We start from the raw sequence: 17155 nt of genomic DNA, 5'->3' as shown, positions 1-17155 counted from the left end.
CCCCATATGAGTAATAAACTATTCTGCAGTCATTATAATAAGTGGCTGTAAATTCTTACTGGTGGGAATATCTGAAATGCAATGCAGTGATAATAGCTGGCAGCGCTTGTGGGAACCATTTAGACGTGAAGGAAAGCTTTGTAGTGGCTCCACTGTTAAAATGCAGTCTTGTTCAGGCCCTTGTGGTACAAATTTGCTTGTTTATGTGGGAAAATTTCTGTTTGTCCTTTTGCACAAAAAAGGCATGTTTTGTTCTTCTGCTGGCATTTAAGAGAGATTCTTCTAAAGCAGGACTGAACTCCATAAAAACTATCCCTGAGAAAACGTGTTCGTGTTAACCTTTAGAAAAGGCTGCTCCTGTCATCTGTGAAGTCTCCATTCACTCTCCTTGTTCTCACAAAGGTCATGGGCTAACCAAATGTCCCCAGGATAAGGCTAAAATGTTGCTATCCTCTCTGAAAACAGCATTTGGCATTTCTGCCGTACACCATGAATATACAGTATGCGGAGTAGACAGATACTTCTTGAACATCTACAATTCATTCCACATGATTGGAACTAAATGGAGATATTGTGTTGGAGGTCCTGACCTCATAACTTTGCCAGGTGAATGGTGGCTCTACTGAACCCACATAATAACCAAATATTATAGGACATAATTAGATAATCACACTTTTCTACATTGGATAGAAATGTAAAGGCGTTATAGGCAGTGGTCAGCATTGCAGCCTCACAAAAAGAAAGTCCAGAGTTTGAATCCACTGACCTCTCTGTGTGGAGGTCACAGGAAACTTTCAATGTCAGAACATCACAACAACATCAAATGTTAAGCCTGGACATCGTGTCTCTGTAAAAGTTGTGCTCCTCCATGGAGGAGCTGAAAGACATCTGAATTAGAGGAGGAAAGGACTGATGTAGCTTGTAGACCAGGAAATTAATTAATGACCACCAGCATAGCGATCCATCTTTCTGACAGGCCAGCCTCTAGTCTCTAAAAAAGGAAAGCCTTCAGCCCAGATGTTTTACATTTAATATCTACATTTACAAGTGAAAAATGAACAAATGTATTTTACAATCTCATTTTTTATGAGTGGAAGTGGTGTTGCAGTCCTCTTGAGAAATATCAATATATGTCATGAGACATTTACGTTGTCCTCCTCAAAAGGCAAGTTTCATGATTTACATTAATGAATCTCTATTGTGTATTGTTTGTATTTCTTAATAAAAGGTTAAAACATTTTGTCCAAGGATGAGGATGTTATGTTATTTGCGGTGTTTACTGCAGCGCATCCCTGGAGGCCGTTTCATCATTGACAAGGTGGTAGGAGCAGTGGTCTCAAAGAAATGAAATGACTACGCTTGATGTTGCTTTAAATTTATGGCTTCAGAGAGTGTGGCAAGCTCAGAGGCCATTGTCAATCCCAGTCAATCACTGCTATGTCAGCAAGGGTCCCAGCTGTGGTAGTGCACTAAACCAGTGACCATATGGACTGACAAGCATGCTGGTACATGGAGTCACAGTGTCAGTGCAATTTAAGTTAAGAGAAAGAAAATTAAATTTCGGAGAATTTACTTGAGTAGCAGATGTAGTCTATGCCTGAAAGTACCTTCGTTACTGAAGTCAATTATTTCTACGATAAAGCAAAGAAATGGACGTAGGTTGGGCTTACGGAAAGAAACTACAAATCCCAGTATGGCTGGTGTGGGAAAAACAATTCACCCCCACAATCTGGAGCGTTCAAATTGCTGTAGCCGCGTTGGATTTTTACCGTCACAGTTGGAAAACTGTGAAAAAGATAATCAGCCTTACGATTAATGTTCGTGGTGAAAAACCGCAGGACGCAGGCCGAGAACTGCAATATCCCAGAGCTCAAAAACAAAGCACTAATTTCACTTATGGCCTTTAAAAACATGTAAATCTTCAATTAAGTATACACTTCGAACAAGAAAATGCTTATAGTCATATCAAACATGCAGTTCTAGCGCGTTTTCCATTTTACGAGTTTTTGTTATGAAAAATTAAAAACATTTAATAGTTTTTTCCTGCACTGTTTCAGGCTCTAAACTCTGCGTTATATGATTTCCGACCGTATTTGAAAGCATCCCCAGCGGTAGCAGCCCCTCCGCATCACACACAGATTCATTCACTGTGTGGCTGCTCCGTGTAGAACAACAGGCTACCTCCCTCAGTCCTGTGTGAGTATTCCAGCCTCTGAGCCCTTCGTTAAAGTTAGAATAAATATTAAATTGTCGTTTAGCCTCGAGGTCAGATTTCTTTTAAGCTTCAGCACAGTAATATTTCTCTTGCGGTTGAATCGGGGGTTTTATTTCTTTTCAAAGTCATGACTGAGACGTTTGTGGACAGCATGGTCTTTTGTTCTCTAGCTATATTTCTCGTTTTGACAAAGGAGAGCTGGGTTTTTATTTTGCCTAACCGCCTCGGCAGCTCGACACCAGTGTTTGCTAGTGTGGGTTATTTTTTTTTTAATTTTTGTTATGAAATATTCTCCAGTCCTGTGTAGCAGTTAAGCTTTACAAGGCGACTGGTATAATCCTGTGTAGACATAAAACTGACATAAGAGGAAAGGGCTGTATTTTGTATTTAGGCCTGTATGAATGTATCCACTTTGGAAGTAGCTATACTTAATTATGTTTTTCTTAACCCCCCTTTTTTGTATTGTTTTTTTCTAGGATGCTGCACAGCAAGGGAACAAAGGAAACAACAGAAGCTTTGAACCAATTTTGCCATCTAACAAAGAGCCATAAAATCAAAATCAACATGGGATCCTAGATAAGAAAATCATTGTGACAGCATCTTTTTGTTGTTGATTACATTCTAGGAAATGTGTTGTCAACAGATAACTCTGTTGATGACTTCAGGTTTTTAGTTCAAGAAGGTGATGTTTTTCCGTGTGCAGTCGAGCTACCGCTATCAGGATTGTTTTGTGTCTTGTAAGCATATTAGGAGTCTGATGTTTTGCTTTGAGGGAGGCTGCTTGTGACAGAGCGGTGCTGCTGTGAGTGGGGATGTGGAATAAAACATGCACATAACTAGAGGAGTTCAGTCTGCCTCAGTATCACTGACAGGGCAGTCCTTTCTCCAGCACACAGCCCTGCAGCAGCTCTACACTTTCCTCATGTGGCACTAGTTACTGACTGGCAGACTTGTCAGCGCACCCAGGGGCCGACTGAAGCTGAAACTCCAGCTGCGCCATGGCTTCATTGGACAATGATGAAACTGGGAGTGATATGTCTGAGTCTCTGGAGATCTGTGAGCTCCAGGACCAATACATGGAGCCAGAGAACTGCTTCAAGTCCAAAAGTCTACCAATCCTGAATGAACCTTGTCAACAGGGTGGCAAGGCTGCCGAGCCTCGGCTGGTCGGCACAGCCCACACTTGTGTGGCCCTAGAGGACAGTTGTGGGCTTCATCGTAAAACCCCAGACTCCAGCCAGGAAGAATCCCCCTCCTCCAGAACAGACTTCTCCCCCTCTATGTCCAGCATGGTGGGGCTCAGCAGCTCCCTGCCTGTGGAGGGCCACAGGGCCACAGGCTCCGGTGGCAGAAAATTTGGATTCTCCATCACCCGCCTTATCCGCATCCCAGCTAGAAGGTATGTGCAGGTCATCCTGAGCGACTCGCGCTGCTTCTTGTTCTGCATGTGCTACTTGACCTTCATCCAGTCCCTGATGGTCTCGGGCTACCTGAGCAGCGTCATCACCACCATTGAGAAGCGCTACAGCCTGCGCAGCTCCGAGTCCGGCCTGCTGGTCAGCTGCTTCGACATCGGCAGCTTGCTGGTGGTCGTCTTCATCTCGTACTTCGGCGGTAGAGGTCAGAGGCCACGCTGGCTGGCTGTGGGGGGTGTTGTTATCGCTGTAGGCGCAGCGCTGTTTTCCCTTCCCCACTTCATCTCACCACCTTACCAGATCCAAGAGATGAACTCCTCAGCGGGCCACGAAGGCCTTTGTCAGAGCAGCAACAACAGCGGCCGTGAACTGCTGGACGTGGCATCGTGCCCTCGCGACCAGGAGGGCAATGAGCACAACCTGTATGTGGCACTGTTCATCTGTGCCCAGATACTCGTGGGCATGGGGTCAACGCCAATCTACACCCTGGGACCCACCTACCTGGACGACAATGTGAAGAAAGAAAATGCATCTCTGTATTTGGGTAAGTAGCAGCAGAACAGGAGGCACTGCATTCAGAAGAGGATAAATCTGTTCCGTCCTCTAATCCACTTCTGTTTTCCTTGCTTATGACTGACATTTGCAAAAAGTCAAGGAATTATGTTTCAACACTAAAGCACTTAGTTGGTTTTGCTCAGCCCAGACTGGCTGAATTTATATAAATAAATCTGTAAAGCTTACAGACCGCTTTCTACGACTTGAGCAACTTCACAGTTAAACCGAGCAGCTCTGGTGTGTGGCTGGAAGAATGCCGAGACGCTGGGTTACACAGTCAGTGGTTTGTAACACAATTAGCATCGCTTACCCGAGCCTATTTCATTCCATTTGTTAATGGATTGGATGTTGGGAACGTCCGAGGCGGAAAGGTTATGAATTTCTAATTCGAGAGATTTAAAAGACTGCTTTTTAATTTGTTGGGTCATGTGATTTTTACAATGCATGCGTTTATACCTCAAGATTTTATCCCCCACTCTCATGCTCTGTTCTTCTGATTTAAACCTCTACGCCATGTGACCTCTGCACCACGCTGAGGTAAATACAGAGACTGCAAAGTCAACCTTGGGCCAGAGGCACACAAGAGATGAATCTGTACCAAGAAGCAGAACTAGGTTGCTTATGATTAATAGACCACAACTGGCTCTGTGTGTGCGTGTTTTCTCCAAGTTTTGTGTGTGCATGAAGAAGCCAGAAAAGACAAGGTTGTGTTCGAGGTGTTAGCAGACTGTTTTCTCTGTTCTTATGTGTACTTCTTCACAGGTTTCCTTTTATTTATCTGTGTCGGGGCTTTACCCGTCTCTTAATGTGTTTGCTCAGATTAATTGGATTTATGTAGATGTATCGCATACTTTAAATAGCTCATGGAGTAGCTTATGACTGTAGTAATCCTATATGTGCACTGTAGCTGGGTTACCGCGACATGGGGCACCCTTCAGTCTTGGAGACGGCCACTAAGGCTACGTTCACACTGCAGGTCTTAATGCTCAAATCCGATTTTTTGATCAAATCCGATTTTTTTATTTTTTTTTGTCTGCTCGTTCGCACTACAAATAAAATGTGACAGCAAACGCGCTCTAGTGTGAACCCTCAAAGCGGCCCGCATGCGCAAAAGAAGACGTCACACACAACGCGCTCTGTTTAGTCCCAGACCAACCAGTATTGTTTGACTGATGGCCCTTAATATAAAGACTTGTTTCGGACTTTACGTTTCCCAATTTTGCTTTAAGTTATAAAGTTATTTTGTTATTTACATATGGCCTAATAATTATCTTTATTGCTGTTTTAGAGAGGAGCGGTGCTTCAAAGGATAGTTGCAGATTTCTGTCAGAATCTGCAGATTATACAGTACAAATAAAATGTTCACGTTTCTCCAACGTTGTCTTCCCAGCTGTTTCACTAACATCTACACGGGATGGCCGGGAAGTGTTCGCGATGTCTTATCAGGCGCTTCTCTGGCGCTGATAATTGGCGTCTGTCTTGTGTCAGTGACATAGAAGACGGATTTAATGCGACATGACCGTTCAAACAGCAGTCGCTTTCTAAAACATCAGATATGTATCGGATTCAGTACCACATATGAAAGTGACTCCGATCGGATTTGAAAATATCGGATTTGTGCCGTTCACACTGTCATACCATGATCGGATATGGGTCGCATAGGGTCAAAAAAGTCGTTTCATTTTTGATTTTTTACACTAAAACCATCAGATAAAAGATAAAAACAAGCATTCAGAGATACAGAGAATATATGGTTCTTTTGTATAACTGTTCAAAACTCTTGAACCACTGACTGTTTTACTTGATTTGTCCACTTTTTGTCATCGAAATCGTTGATTAGATGTTCACCGGTGTGCATGAGCATCTGTTTCAGTGACAGCTGACTACTAGTACTTTTGAAATTAGTGCCTATTTTACCACTGAAATGAATTCACATCATTAGCCACGCTGCTGATGCTGGCCCAGTTATTTCAGCATTGCGCAGCCTACAGAGCATCGGTCTGCTCTGCTGCCTGCACTGTTGCCCTCGAGACCCAGTATTGATCAGATCCCTTCATCACAGCGACTCATTGCAGCATAGCTATCGAACCATCCACAAAAACAAGGCCCAAACGGTCTCAGACACCAACTTGCTTCGCCTTCATCCTGCTAAGGTATTTCCGCAGCAGATGCATTAGGGCTCAATATGCTCCCTGAGTCGTCCTGCTCAAGACGTCCCTTTGTGCAGATTTCCATCAAAAGCAGCGCTTGCTCTGATGACCTTGATGGCTATTTTGAGAGAGCTCACAAAGGGATAATCTGTTCACTCCAGTAAAGCATTGTTTGGAAAACCAGACATGTTCTGACATGTCAGAGGGAGCAGATAATCGGGGGAAAAATGTACGTTATTTGTATTGTAGATCCCCAGAGAACCATGGTAACGCAGTTTCAGTAGTATCCACTTTGAGAACTCTTATCTTTCAGAGTCTAGACAGCGATGGCTTATCATGCTTTCTTGTGAGTTTGAGTGTAAACATAACCTGAACAGAGGAAGGAGAAGAGACCTTACAGCAGGACTGCAGGTTTTCACCCAGAAAATCATTTTGTAAAAATATAGGCTAACCCACATCTAGAAGAAGCCTCCCCTTTTCTCCTCCCTTCAAACCCATTAATGTAAACCCTATCTCAATTTGCTCTGCCTCAGAGGGGAGGAGTTGCTCTTTTGTAGGACAACATGCTTTACGTTGAAGGGTACTTCTGGTGTCCTTGGAGAGAGAAAAGGCATGCACATGTGTAAGAGAGATGTATATTTGATGCGTGTCTTTGTGTCTGCATGAGTACACAGAGCCCATCACTCCATTTCTCAACTCCGGCCCACATCTCTGGGGTAATTTAATAGGGACGGTGTCTGAACTTTACCTTTTTTGCTCTACTTTCAGAGCAAATGGTGACATCAGTGTAGCATTTATGGTGTGTTTTGCCGCTCTCGTCTGTTTTCTAAAGACATGACTTGGACGGACACAGGGGCTACTACCTTTCCTCTTGTCTTTCCTCTTCTTTCGCTCAGACAGATTTACAGCATATCGTTCTTGGTGTTACTATGGCGAACGGTTGTCTGGGAAGTCACTTCATTTGTGTGATGGTGGCTCGTTGCAGTGGGTACTGTTGTGTGGCAGAATAATCATTTGCAATAGATGAATGAAAGAAAGATGTATTTGAAACACTTTTGTTCTTGTTATTTCTGTTCAGTTTACTCAGCTATTGTTGTGACTTGTTCTCTATAAGTAAAACTACCTCAAAGCACCTTATAGTTAAAAGTAAAGACCCTACAAACCCTTAACAATCAGATGATCCCTATGAGCAAGCACTGGGCGAAAGTGGGAAGGAAAAACTCCCTTATAACAAGAAGGGAGGGGAGGAAGGACCAATTGTGGTTAAAGGGGAAGGAGACAGGAGAAAATTGTTGTTTTTGTTTGTTTGTTTTTTTAAATGAATGTCTCCAAAGAGATCCATAGAACTAATCAGTAATCGTGTTTGTCTTTGAATATTTCCTCCACACCAGCCTTTGGGCTGTGGCTTAACCTGTGCTTATTAGATGGGGTCTTTTTCCCCTCTCCACTGATGACCGCAGTGATTTACATGCTAATGATGCAGAGAAGGTGTAATTGACATGGAATAACTTGAGATGCTGGGTTTGATTTTACTGCCTTCTGCATTCCACAGTAACTTTCAAATGGCGTGCTTGAGCTAAATTTATAATAAAATAAACAGAAAACACTGATATTAAAACCTTTTGTTTATGCTCTGTTGTTCTTTAATAACCTTTCAGTGTCTAGACGTTGCTGTATCTGGCGCTTGTAGCTAGCTACCTGCTTTACATACAGGATAAGGTTAATTGATTCCTCCTAGCTGTCATCCTCACGGCCTCTGCATTAAGTACTGTAGTTTGCAGTGCAGAGGTCTCTCTGAAACTTCCATCCCAGTTTCCATTATTGGTGTTTTTGAGTTATTAATTTTTTATTAGGTACTCATGGAAACCATGCATCAAGCCTCTGGAGGATGAATAGGAAATGAAGGAGGCGATGCCCAGTTTATGAAGAGAGGCCTAAACAGCAGTGCTGTCTGCACGCTGACACACAGACACATGCTCACATGGACACAAGGGGTGTGTTTTCTGACAGATTTAGAAAGAACAGTTGCTCTCAGACTTTTCTCCTGCAGTGCGTGCATGTACTGCAGCTTAGAGAGGCAACAGAGGAATGGACTGTTAAGTTTACAGTTTAAACCTCACTGTGTTTATGTATTTATTTTTTTGATGTAGGATTATCACTCGTGGACCTGGTACGTCCCTTTTTCTGCTCACTCAGTCAGTTTCATTAAATTGTGTGTCCTGGTCTGCTTAGCAGCAGCCAAAGCAAATGCAGGTTGTGCACATAGTCAGGCAAACAGTGAAGTCCCCAGAGACCCCGCCTTCTCCCCGCTCCTCTCTGCCCCTCTGGGCTGACGGGCTCAGGTTTCAGGATCAGTTTAGGGTAGACATTGATCTGTCAGAAGCTGGCACACATATAGAAAGAAGACTGGTCTCGTTTCATTGCCGTCCTCATGGAGGGTTTAAATTATGCCACACTGGCCATGCAGGGTTACTCAGGAGCAGGCGACCTTTCTGTGGGACTACTACTGTTACTATGACACGCCTGTGAACGACTGACCTCTGCGTGGCTGTGCTACTGATGACAGTGTGTGCATCAAGAAGAGAAGTGATGTAAAAAAAAAGGTTCATGTGAGCATAATAATTTGTCTCCAGTGGTGGAAGTTTTTAACCGCAGCAATTGTAGTGTGTTGTATTTATTGCTTAACCTCATTGACCAGTGGCTGTTTTTCAGTGTGGTGGCCGGTTGTTTTGACAGTGTGGGAAGGTTCCTGGGGAAATGCCAGCAGAGTTTTTTGTGATATGAAGAATGCTAGAAGTCCTTTTGTTTTCAGCTATGCGGGAAAGAAATGCTTGCTTTGTTCTTGCAGCCTCTTTGGTGCATGTTGTTCCACCACATCCTCACTGATCCCTGACTTCTTTTTGGAAATCAAATTAAAAATAAATTCTCAGAAGACCTTTTGGTGTAGTTAAACTCTCAGAGCACAGAAACACTGTCGAGGATTGGGAACACTGGTGGTAGAAAACAAGACCGTGTTATGGGTATAACATAATTAATAGACACCTCAATAGAGTGATTATCTGTATCGCATTTGCTATTTAACTTGTTTAGGACTGGATCTAACTTATACCTAATTATTAATCTGCAGTAGGCAGTAAGCTTTTCCTTTGTCACCACTTCTTTGTAGGGGCTAAATTGAAAGCTGACTTAAACAGGATTGCAACCTTGCTATTTAATGATAGTTTATTCTGGAATATTTAGTTGCTAAAAACATTTTCACCGTTACAAGTTACCTATCATCCCTCACCCCAACTTCTTTAGCTTTTTATATGGATAGCTTTGCTCCACTCAGCTGTCAGATCCTTCTGAAAGTGTTTTATTGCTTAAAAACTGCAAGTAGCCACTTCCTTTTCATCGCTGCTGGATGAAAACCCTCAAAATAATTTCTGTGTATTTTCTGCTGTTAAGCTAATCATAACCGTGATGAGAAACATGGCCTTCCGTTGCCTGTTTTGTCCGGTCCGGAAATGAATTGGCGTCAATAATTGCCAGATGTTTGCTACCAGGGGTGCAGTATATCCTGCGATGGCCATCAGAACAGAGAGTACTGCTGCTAGCACACGCCATGTTCTCGGAAAGACGCATTGTCTGATAGAGCTGCTTTGGGTTTCCACGTAAGTGGCTTTTCTCTTGGGATCGCAGGGTTACACCAGCCAGACACCGTACAACCACATCAAGTTAAATTGCATTTCCTCCTCTCCTTCTTGTGCATGCTACCTCCTCTGCGCAGTCCAATCTCCATGTTGATGCAGGCTTCAGGGTGTTTTAAGAGTGTTGCTTTGCTACAGAGACGAGGGAGAAAAAAAAATCTCACTCCATTCCAGTGTTGTGCTCTCTTAGCGGTAGACTGGCTATTGTTCTTCTTGACCCCTGTGCTGCTCAGATGGAGAGTGAGCGAGGGAGGGTGGCTGGAGGGAGAAGTGCTAATGGGATTTACATAAGTGCAAGAACATGTGGAGAACAAAAAAAGTTCTGTTTATGAAAATATTTCTGTTGCTGTTGTCCATACAGATGCCCAGCAGATCTTTTTTTTTTTTTTTTTTTTTTTTTCACAAGAAGTGATTTGTTTTTATAATGGTTTATAAATGGACATAAATCCTGTGTTGAGCTTCCCAGAGCTGCTCTGTGGGATGAGATGGATGTCTTTAAACGCTCTCTGACCTAACCCCATTGGACGCACTGTGCACAATGACGCGCCTTTCGGGAAGTGCCAAAAAAATAAGGCATTATGACCAAAAACGTTGCCTGACAGCCGCACAGATGACAAGGGTGAATTTAGCTGTACGCTTTCACCTGTCTCTCGCAGCGATGCTGCCAGGCTCTGTTTAGCTTGTAAATGTAGCATTAATCTGGTCGTGCATTATGCAACACGGACTATTAGGCTACACATGCAACTGTGATACAGTTCACTGAAGAAGCAGTGTTTTGACAAGCGTCGTCCTCAGATGTTGGCAGCAGCTGAGTTTGCTCTTTGTGGCGAGGTTAGTGGGTTGGGAAGGTGTACAAGTACAACGGAGGATCCCTCTGCTTAGCACAGACACTTTATGCTACGAAAATGTTCATTTTTCACACTTTTGTTTCTGTTTACATGTGTGGGGGGGTGTACCTAGTTTTAAGGAGTTGGTAGGCTCCAGGTGTGACCCTGGAGAGAGCAGCTGTTGAGAGCTGGCAGGATGCTTGCCTGGGGGAGGGGGAGTACACATATATGAATGTGAGTGTGCACCTGCAGTTGGGGTGTGGGTTAGAATTGAGGGCTTTTGGGGGGGTGGCTGGTAGTGTGGATAAGTATTCGCAGAAGGCTTGTACACTTGTTTTTCCTACAAGCTTACACTTACTAAAAAAGAAAAAAAAATGCAGGGCAGAAAAGTCTCATCCTCAACGTCAAGTATGGCTTCATACTCTCCTGCCACAGTGTGTAGGAGGCACTGCTGCAGAGCACAGTCCTTTTCTTACTTGCGTAACACCAAATTAATGAAATCTGAATAAAGCATGGCTGTGCTATGTAATCTTCACATCCTCTCGTCGTGCTCTCCTGTGTTGATTATATTCACCCTGTTAGGAGATCATTAGATCGCCTGTCATCCTTCAAGATACCCAGAAATCAAATTGTCTCAGGAGTTCTTACATGGCTGTGAATTGCAAAGCACACCTACAGGAATGAAAACAGCAGGATTTTCTTTTTTTTGTTTTTGTTTAAGAATTAGCTTAGTGTGTGTGATTAATTTCCAAGTCATAAAGGGGAAATTTTTAACTAGAAACGTCAGTTTGAGTATGAACACAACTTTTTCTTTTTTTTAAAAAATGAGCTCTTGAGTTGGAATGAACATTTTTGTGGTTTAAAAGAGTAGCAGAAGTAATAGTCCTAGTGGAGGATGTATTGAGGATGCCAAATAAATTCTGGGCATAGCTTTAGAGCCATGGAGCAGATTAGTGTGCCATGTCTGTCATTTACAGAAACTGAAAAGCTGCAGGTGCCAGCTTGTGGCACACTGAAAACCTAACTCGCTGCTGTAATGAATTCACAGCTTCACCGAGTGTAATGTGGTTCTACCCTCAGCCCCCAGATGCCTCATTCATGGCCACTCATCAGCTGAAAGATTATTTGCCACCCTCTCAAATGTTGGAACATTATCTATGCACAGGCAAACACACAGCTTGTTGTGTTTCAGGCTGGATCTGGGACCCCTCCCCAGTATGTTCCTGTTGGCAGGGAAGAAATGAAAGGAAGGTACTGTAAAGGTCTCCTCAAATGTCCTTAAATGCTACAGCTCTGCTCAAAAGTTTCTCTATGTGATGATTCACAAAGTCACAGCACAGGCTTTAATTATACCATTAATCTCCTAAATCACATACATTTTTGTTGCAATTTTTTTACAAGGTGTTGATCTGAATGTTTCTTTACCTTTTTAGAGAAACCTCTTCACTTATTAACCATAAACATTTAGTCTTGGATAAACAAAAAGTTGTCTACTTTCTGTTCAAATCTTGTAAAGTGAATGCACGAGAAGTCACAAAGAACGATGGATTAAGAGGAGAATCCAAAGATGATGATGGATTAGGCTGCTAAGTAAAAGGATTTGCTAAACGTGGCAGCACGCGAAAGACTTCTGAGAGTAAGTGAAGTAAAGTAGAGAAATAAAAAAAGGGAGGAGACGCAGTGGAATTAATCCGTTTCTCTTGAGCCCGTGTGCCTCTGAATGACATTTCATCACTAAGCCATTTAAAGAGAACCGTGTTGCTTTCATTGGCTTGTCACAAGGGCAGATTGTGAAGAAGAAAGATTTTCAGTTGTAACAGTGTTCACAAAAACACCCTTGCAGCTGCTGCAGCGTCACAGTTAAAGTAAATACGTCATGGCTTACTTATAAGTAATAATTAACTGCATATATGTAATTGTACACTGCTTAATGCAGGGTTTGCTTTTGTTTTTCATGTTTTACTGAAGGGAGGGTGGCAAAAAAAATACACGGTACACATTTTTCACCCATAAATAACAGCAATACAGTAAATGGAAAGTGGTTCTAAGAGAGGAAATCCTACTTAAGCAGATTTGTTTTCCCATGCGTTACTTAAACTTAAAATCTTACACAGGGCAGATTTGCATTCGAGGCCCACTCACACATTTTAATACATCACGGAAGAGCGGGCAGCTGAGCTGAGTCCTGATGTGCGTTGCTTGCTGGGTTTGTCATGTTCCCAGATGATTTTGAGATTTTTCTTTCTTTTTACCCTACCCATGCGTTCTTTTTCAGCTGTGCTCTCTCATCGCTTCATCCCCTTGAGTGGATTCTTTTATTTATTTATTTTTTTAGATCAGCAGCAGCAGATTTGAGGACTTTTGCTGCCAGTGCAGGACTAGAAGCCTTAGGCCAGCAATGGAATCAGCAGAAAATGGTCATTTGGTGTCAGACTGGGTCTGTGACGCAACTAATGCACGCTAGCGTGAAGCTGTGTGTGGGTGGATCGGCTCCCACTGGAGAGCAGTGGCATGCTGGAACCACTATTTCTTTTTGGACGTTGCTGACAGTCTGATTAAAACAGTTAATATCTTTTATTCCCATCTTTTAGGATGTTTTTCTTTATGCTAATTCAAATAAACAGATAAATGTGTATGCATACATGGCTGGTTGAAGTGTTGCCTCACTGGCTGACTACTGTACCTCAGGCTCTCTGCTGCAGCCGAGGAGCAGTTAAAAATAGAGAAAACCCCTTTCGTTCTTTTTTCCCCCCTCTCGTTTTCTAAATATTTGATTTTGCCAAGTGAGCTTGGGGAACCCCTGCATGGAGCAGCTTTCATGAAAAATTCATTACATTTAGAATTTTTCCTGCACCCTACACAGCAAAGTGCTGTGGTATAACACGTAATAACAGAGAACACAGTTTCAAAGTGACGCAACTTGTGCCACTTGACTGCAGCATGCACAGAATATTTATGAATGGGCCTGCACTTGCCTTTATTGTGTCTTACACTGGAGGCATCAATAATATACCATATTACCAGCATTTTTCACAGCTGGATTAGGCAAAAACATTCATAGTTTGTTGTACAGAAACAGAACGTAGAAGAGGATGGAGGAGACAGGCAGGCTTGAGATGCTGATCAAGTTCTTAGTGCTCCTTGTGACTTGTCATGTCTCTGCTTAAGGGGCTTCCACAGGAATGCCTGGAGGTAAAGTGGTACAGACGTCTAACGGGTGGCCTGAATGTTGATTTCCTTCTGAACTGCTTTGATTGTGCAGTTCAGAAGGGTTCCCGGTAAAGACTTTGGTCTGGGTCTGTACCCGGCTGTGCTGCTGTACTGCTAGATCAAAGTTTTCCCCATTTAATCCATTAAGATCTTCACCGCTTTCGACACCTGAATGTAAATTCAAATGAAAACGCAGTTTAAAAAGGTGTAAATCTCATAAAGAAAATCGAAAAGTCTTGCTTGTTCAGCATGTTTTCATTCACTTTATCTAGAACATTTATAGAGTGCCAGCACTATTCCTACTATTCCTTAAATATAAAGATGGATATGTGTATTAATAGATCTGATTTGCATCATTAAACTAGTCCAGATTTAATGTTCTGTATAGCTATGCAATTAAATGAGGCTGTGCTTTGTTTGGGTGTCCCACGCAGATTTATGTTGTTATCTCAGATACGGTATCTGCCGGCTGCTCGACAGTGTTTGACTTTAATAAGTAGTCAGTCTGTTTTGGTTGCCGAAACTAGGAGCTGGCAGTACAAGGCATTCCTTTATCATTTCATATTACTAACACAGTGAATGTGCAAGTGTATTAAATGTAATCAGTTAGTAATAGTTGGCTCAGTTGTGCTTATGTTGCTTTCAGCTTTTTTTTTTTCCTTTCATGCCTTATTCTCATGCATTTCCACTGCCAGTACTCCATCGCATTTTCTCTATCTGTTCATGCATGTCTCTTGATTTCCATTTAATTCTCCTCCCTGAATGTTCTTATCTGACTGGAAGCAGTTGTACAAGTATGTATAGAGAACTTTCCCCCCATTATTCACTTGGGGCTAAACACATGCACGGTCTTGCAGAGGCAACTCATCCTTCAAGTCTGTGACGACGAATGTGTACTTCATTATAATTGGGACCACATCCATCCTGAAAAACATCATCAACACATAATAAATGGACTTAGAGATGTATGCCTTTTTGTGTATGTGTGTATCATATAAATAACTCATGCATATTAAAGCAGTCTGCCCCACTGGCCTCACTCTGTTCGTGTATGTGTGCCCTTTGGGTGAAACTGTAAGGTTAGGACTTGTAAGAAGACACTGCTATGTCAGCAAGTTGTCATGACAATGCCGCCATTCCCCTATTTCATTGTGTTTTTTCCTCCTCTTGTCTCTCGGGGTTGGAGAGGTCACATGACTGAACTGATCCCCATAATACAGGGATACATAGAGCGGCGTTTCCCTTCTGTGGCTCTTTTTCGAACAGCAGACGCCGCATAGATCATCTATCAAAAACCCCACAAAAAACAGCTACTACACTTTCCAAAGAGCTTTAGGAACTCCACAGAGCAGCAAATCAAAATTCTGTGTTGCCATATCGCATAAAGTAGATGTTATTAAATAAAGTAGAATAACTCATTCTGAGGCTCAGTTGTTATCCTAGGCTAGAGTGAATAGTTAACGTGTGATGTATAGTGCCACATAAATCAACGTGGCAAAGCTCAAGTAACGCTCACGAGACAACGTGATTGCATCTTTTTTAGAGAATCGGCAGCTCCCACGTAACGCGCTGAATACGAACCCAAGGTCGTTCGCTTGCTGCCTGCTGCCTGCTATCCATTCCCGGGCTTGTTTAGAGGCTGACTGAGCGGTGTAGGCTAATGGCCAGGTGGAGCGCTACATAATTCATTGAAACGAAGCTTTGCAGCCAGAGAGCTGGAAAGAGAAGGATTACAGAGCGAGGCTCATACCTCTACAGCCTTTATTGCAGGACAGTCACTGGAGAGAAATAAATTCCCGAAAAACAAATGAGATTTTTACTTTGGCTGCACGTAAACGTCGCTGCATGGAGTTTGGTTTTGTATATGTGGCTGTGTGGAGCTGTGCGACCTTTTGACCTCACTGACGATGCAAGCCTTGTCCTTTTTATTTCGTCAATGTGCTTAAATCAAATCATTAATCTGCGCTAATTAGTTTGACCACCAGGGAGCTGCTTCATTAGCCGCAATGTGCTTTCTCATCAGGTCCTGTGGCTCTGCATCCTCTGCTGCTCTGGCTGAGTCTCATTGGTGAGGAGAACACGAGGTCAGGAGAGGTCGTGGGGGAGGGGGGTGGAAGGTCACTAGAAGCCATTGCATTTTTATGGATGAAAGTCCGTTCTTGTCATCTAGCTATTCAAGCAGCTTCGGGTGCCTTGGTGACTACCAAAGATGACGCCGTAAAAGCTGAAACGCAGTAAGACCGAGTGCAGTGAAAATCATCTCACCAATTCTTTCAATTCATTCTTCTTTTTCTCTTTGGCCTTCATTCATTCCTACGAGCTGTGAATGAGTCACTGCTGCTCGTGAATACAAAGGAACCGGCAGTGTGGAGGAGGCAGAGCGGAGACAACAGAGCAAAACTGGTCCCTGAAGGTTAGATGTAAGAGGGATGCTGCTGAGCAAGCTTTATCACTCAGTTACACAGCAGGATCAGTCACCGCAGACTGCACCCAAGCTTCTTCTTTTTTTTTCTTTTGCGCTCCTTCTGTTTCTTGATGTTCGCTCTTTATTCTCACTCTCTGTCTCACATATTGTGACCATACATCACATTTGGTCAGATACTGAACTGGCAGCAGTAATCTTAGGCGCCTACCTTGCCCCAGCGTTTTAGAATTTGTAACTTTTTTACAGCAACACTGATTTTTGAAGCATTGTTTACTTTTCTGCAGAATCATCTTCTTTTATTTTGCGTTTTTCTTTTTGCATTGACATACATATGCTTAATACCTTCTTATTAAATTCCTTCGCAGCCTCTGCATGCACTACAAGTCTGGACGGACATGGGTGTAAACTCCTGCTTGACTGGTTGGTAGACAAATAAAACGGTTTCTTGCTTTACTGCCTTTCTCTTTCTGGATTATTGTTGAGTAAATCTCCTTTCTTCTCCTCTGCCTGACACTGCTGTGTCCATCCATCACAAACACTGGAGCTGAACTGCTAAATTGGTGTCAGTGAAGCCGTTTAAAACCCTAACCTCACTCTTACCCTTAATGCACCTTGCCTCCCTCCTTTCACACTTGCGGGTGAATGCACATTAGAGTTAATGTTTTTAAG

General features: G+C 42.8%; 1 protein-coding gene across 1 annotated transcript in view; it reads left to right on the top strand.

Moving 5' to 3' along the window:
• Nucleotides 1–2077: 2077 nt before the first annotated feature.
• Nucleotides 2078–17155, top strand: part of slco5a1 (solute carrier organic anion transporter family member 5A1) — a 39063-nt gene continuing 23985 nt past the window's right edge. The window contains exons 1-2 of the mRNA XM_085468483.1: nucleotides 2078–2196; nucleotides 2692–4174. Of these exons, the coding sequence (XP_085324609.1) occupies nucleotides 3214–4174 (961 nt within the window). The 5' untranslated portion in view covers nucleotides 2078–2196; nucleotides 2692–3213. The remainder of the gene's footprint in view (nucleotides 2197–2691; nucleotides 4175–17155) is intronic.

Source organism: Copadichromis virginalis, linkage group LG9, assembly GCF_057382275.1.
Source record: "Copadichromis virginalis isolate Kocher_CV1m ecotype Utaka linkage group LG9, C_Virginalis_male_GT1.1, whole genome shotgun sequence".
Lineage (NCBI taxonomy): Eukaryota > Metazoa > Chordata > Actinopteri > Cichliformes > Cichlidae > Copadichromis > Copadichromis virginalis.
Note: the sequence above shows the minus strand (reverse complement) of the source record. Positions and strands in the feature narration are given on the sequence as shown.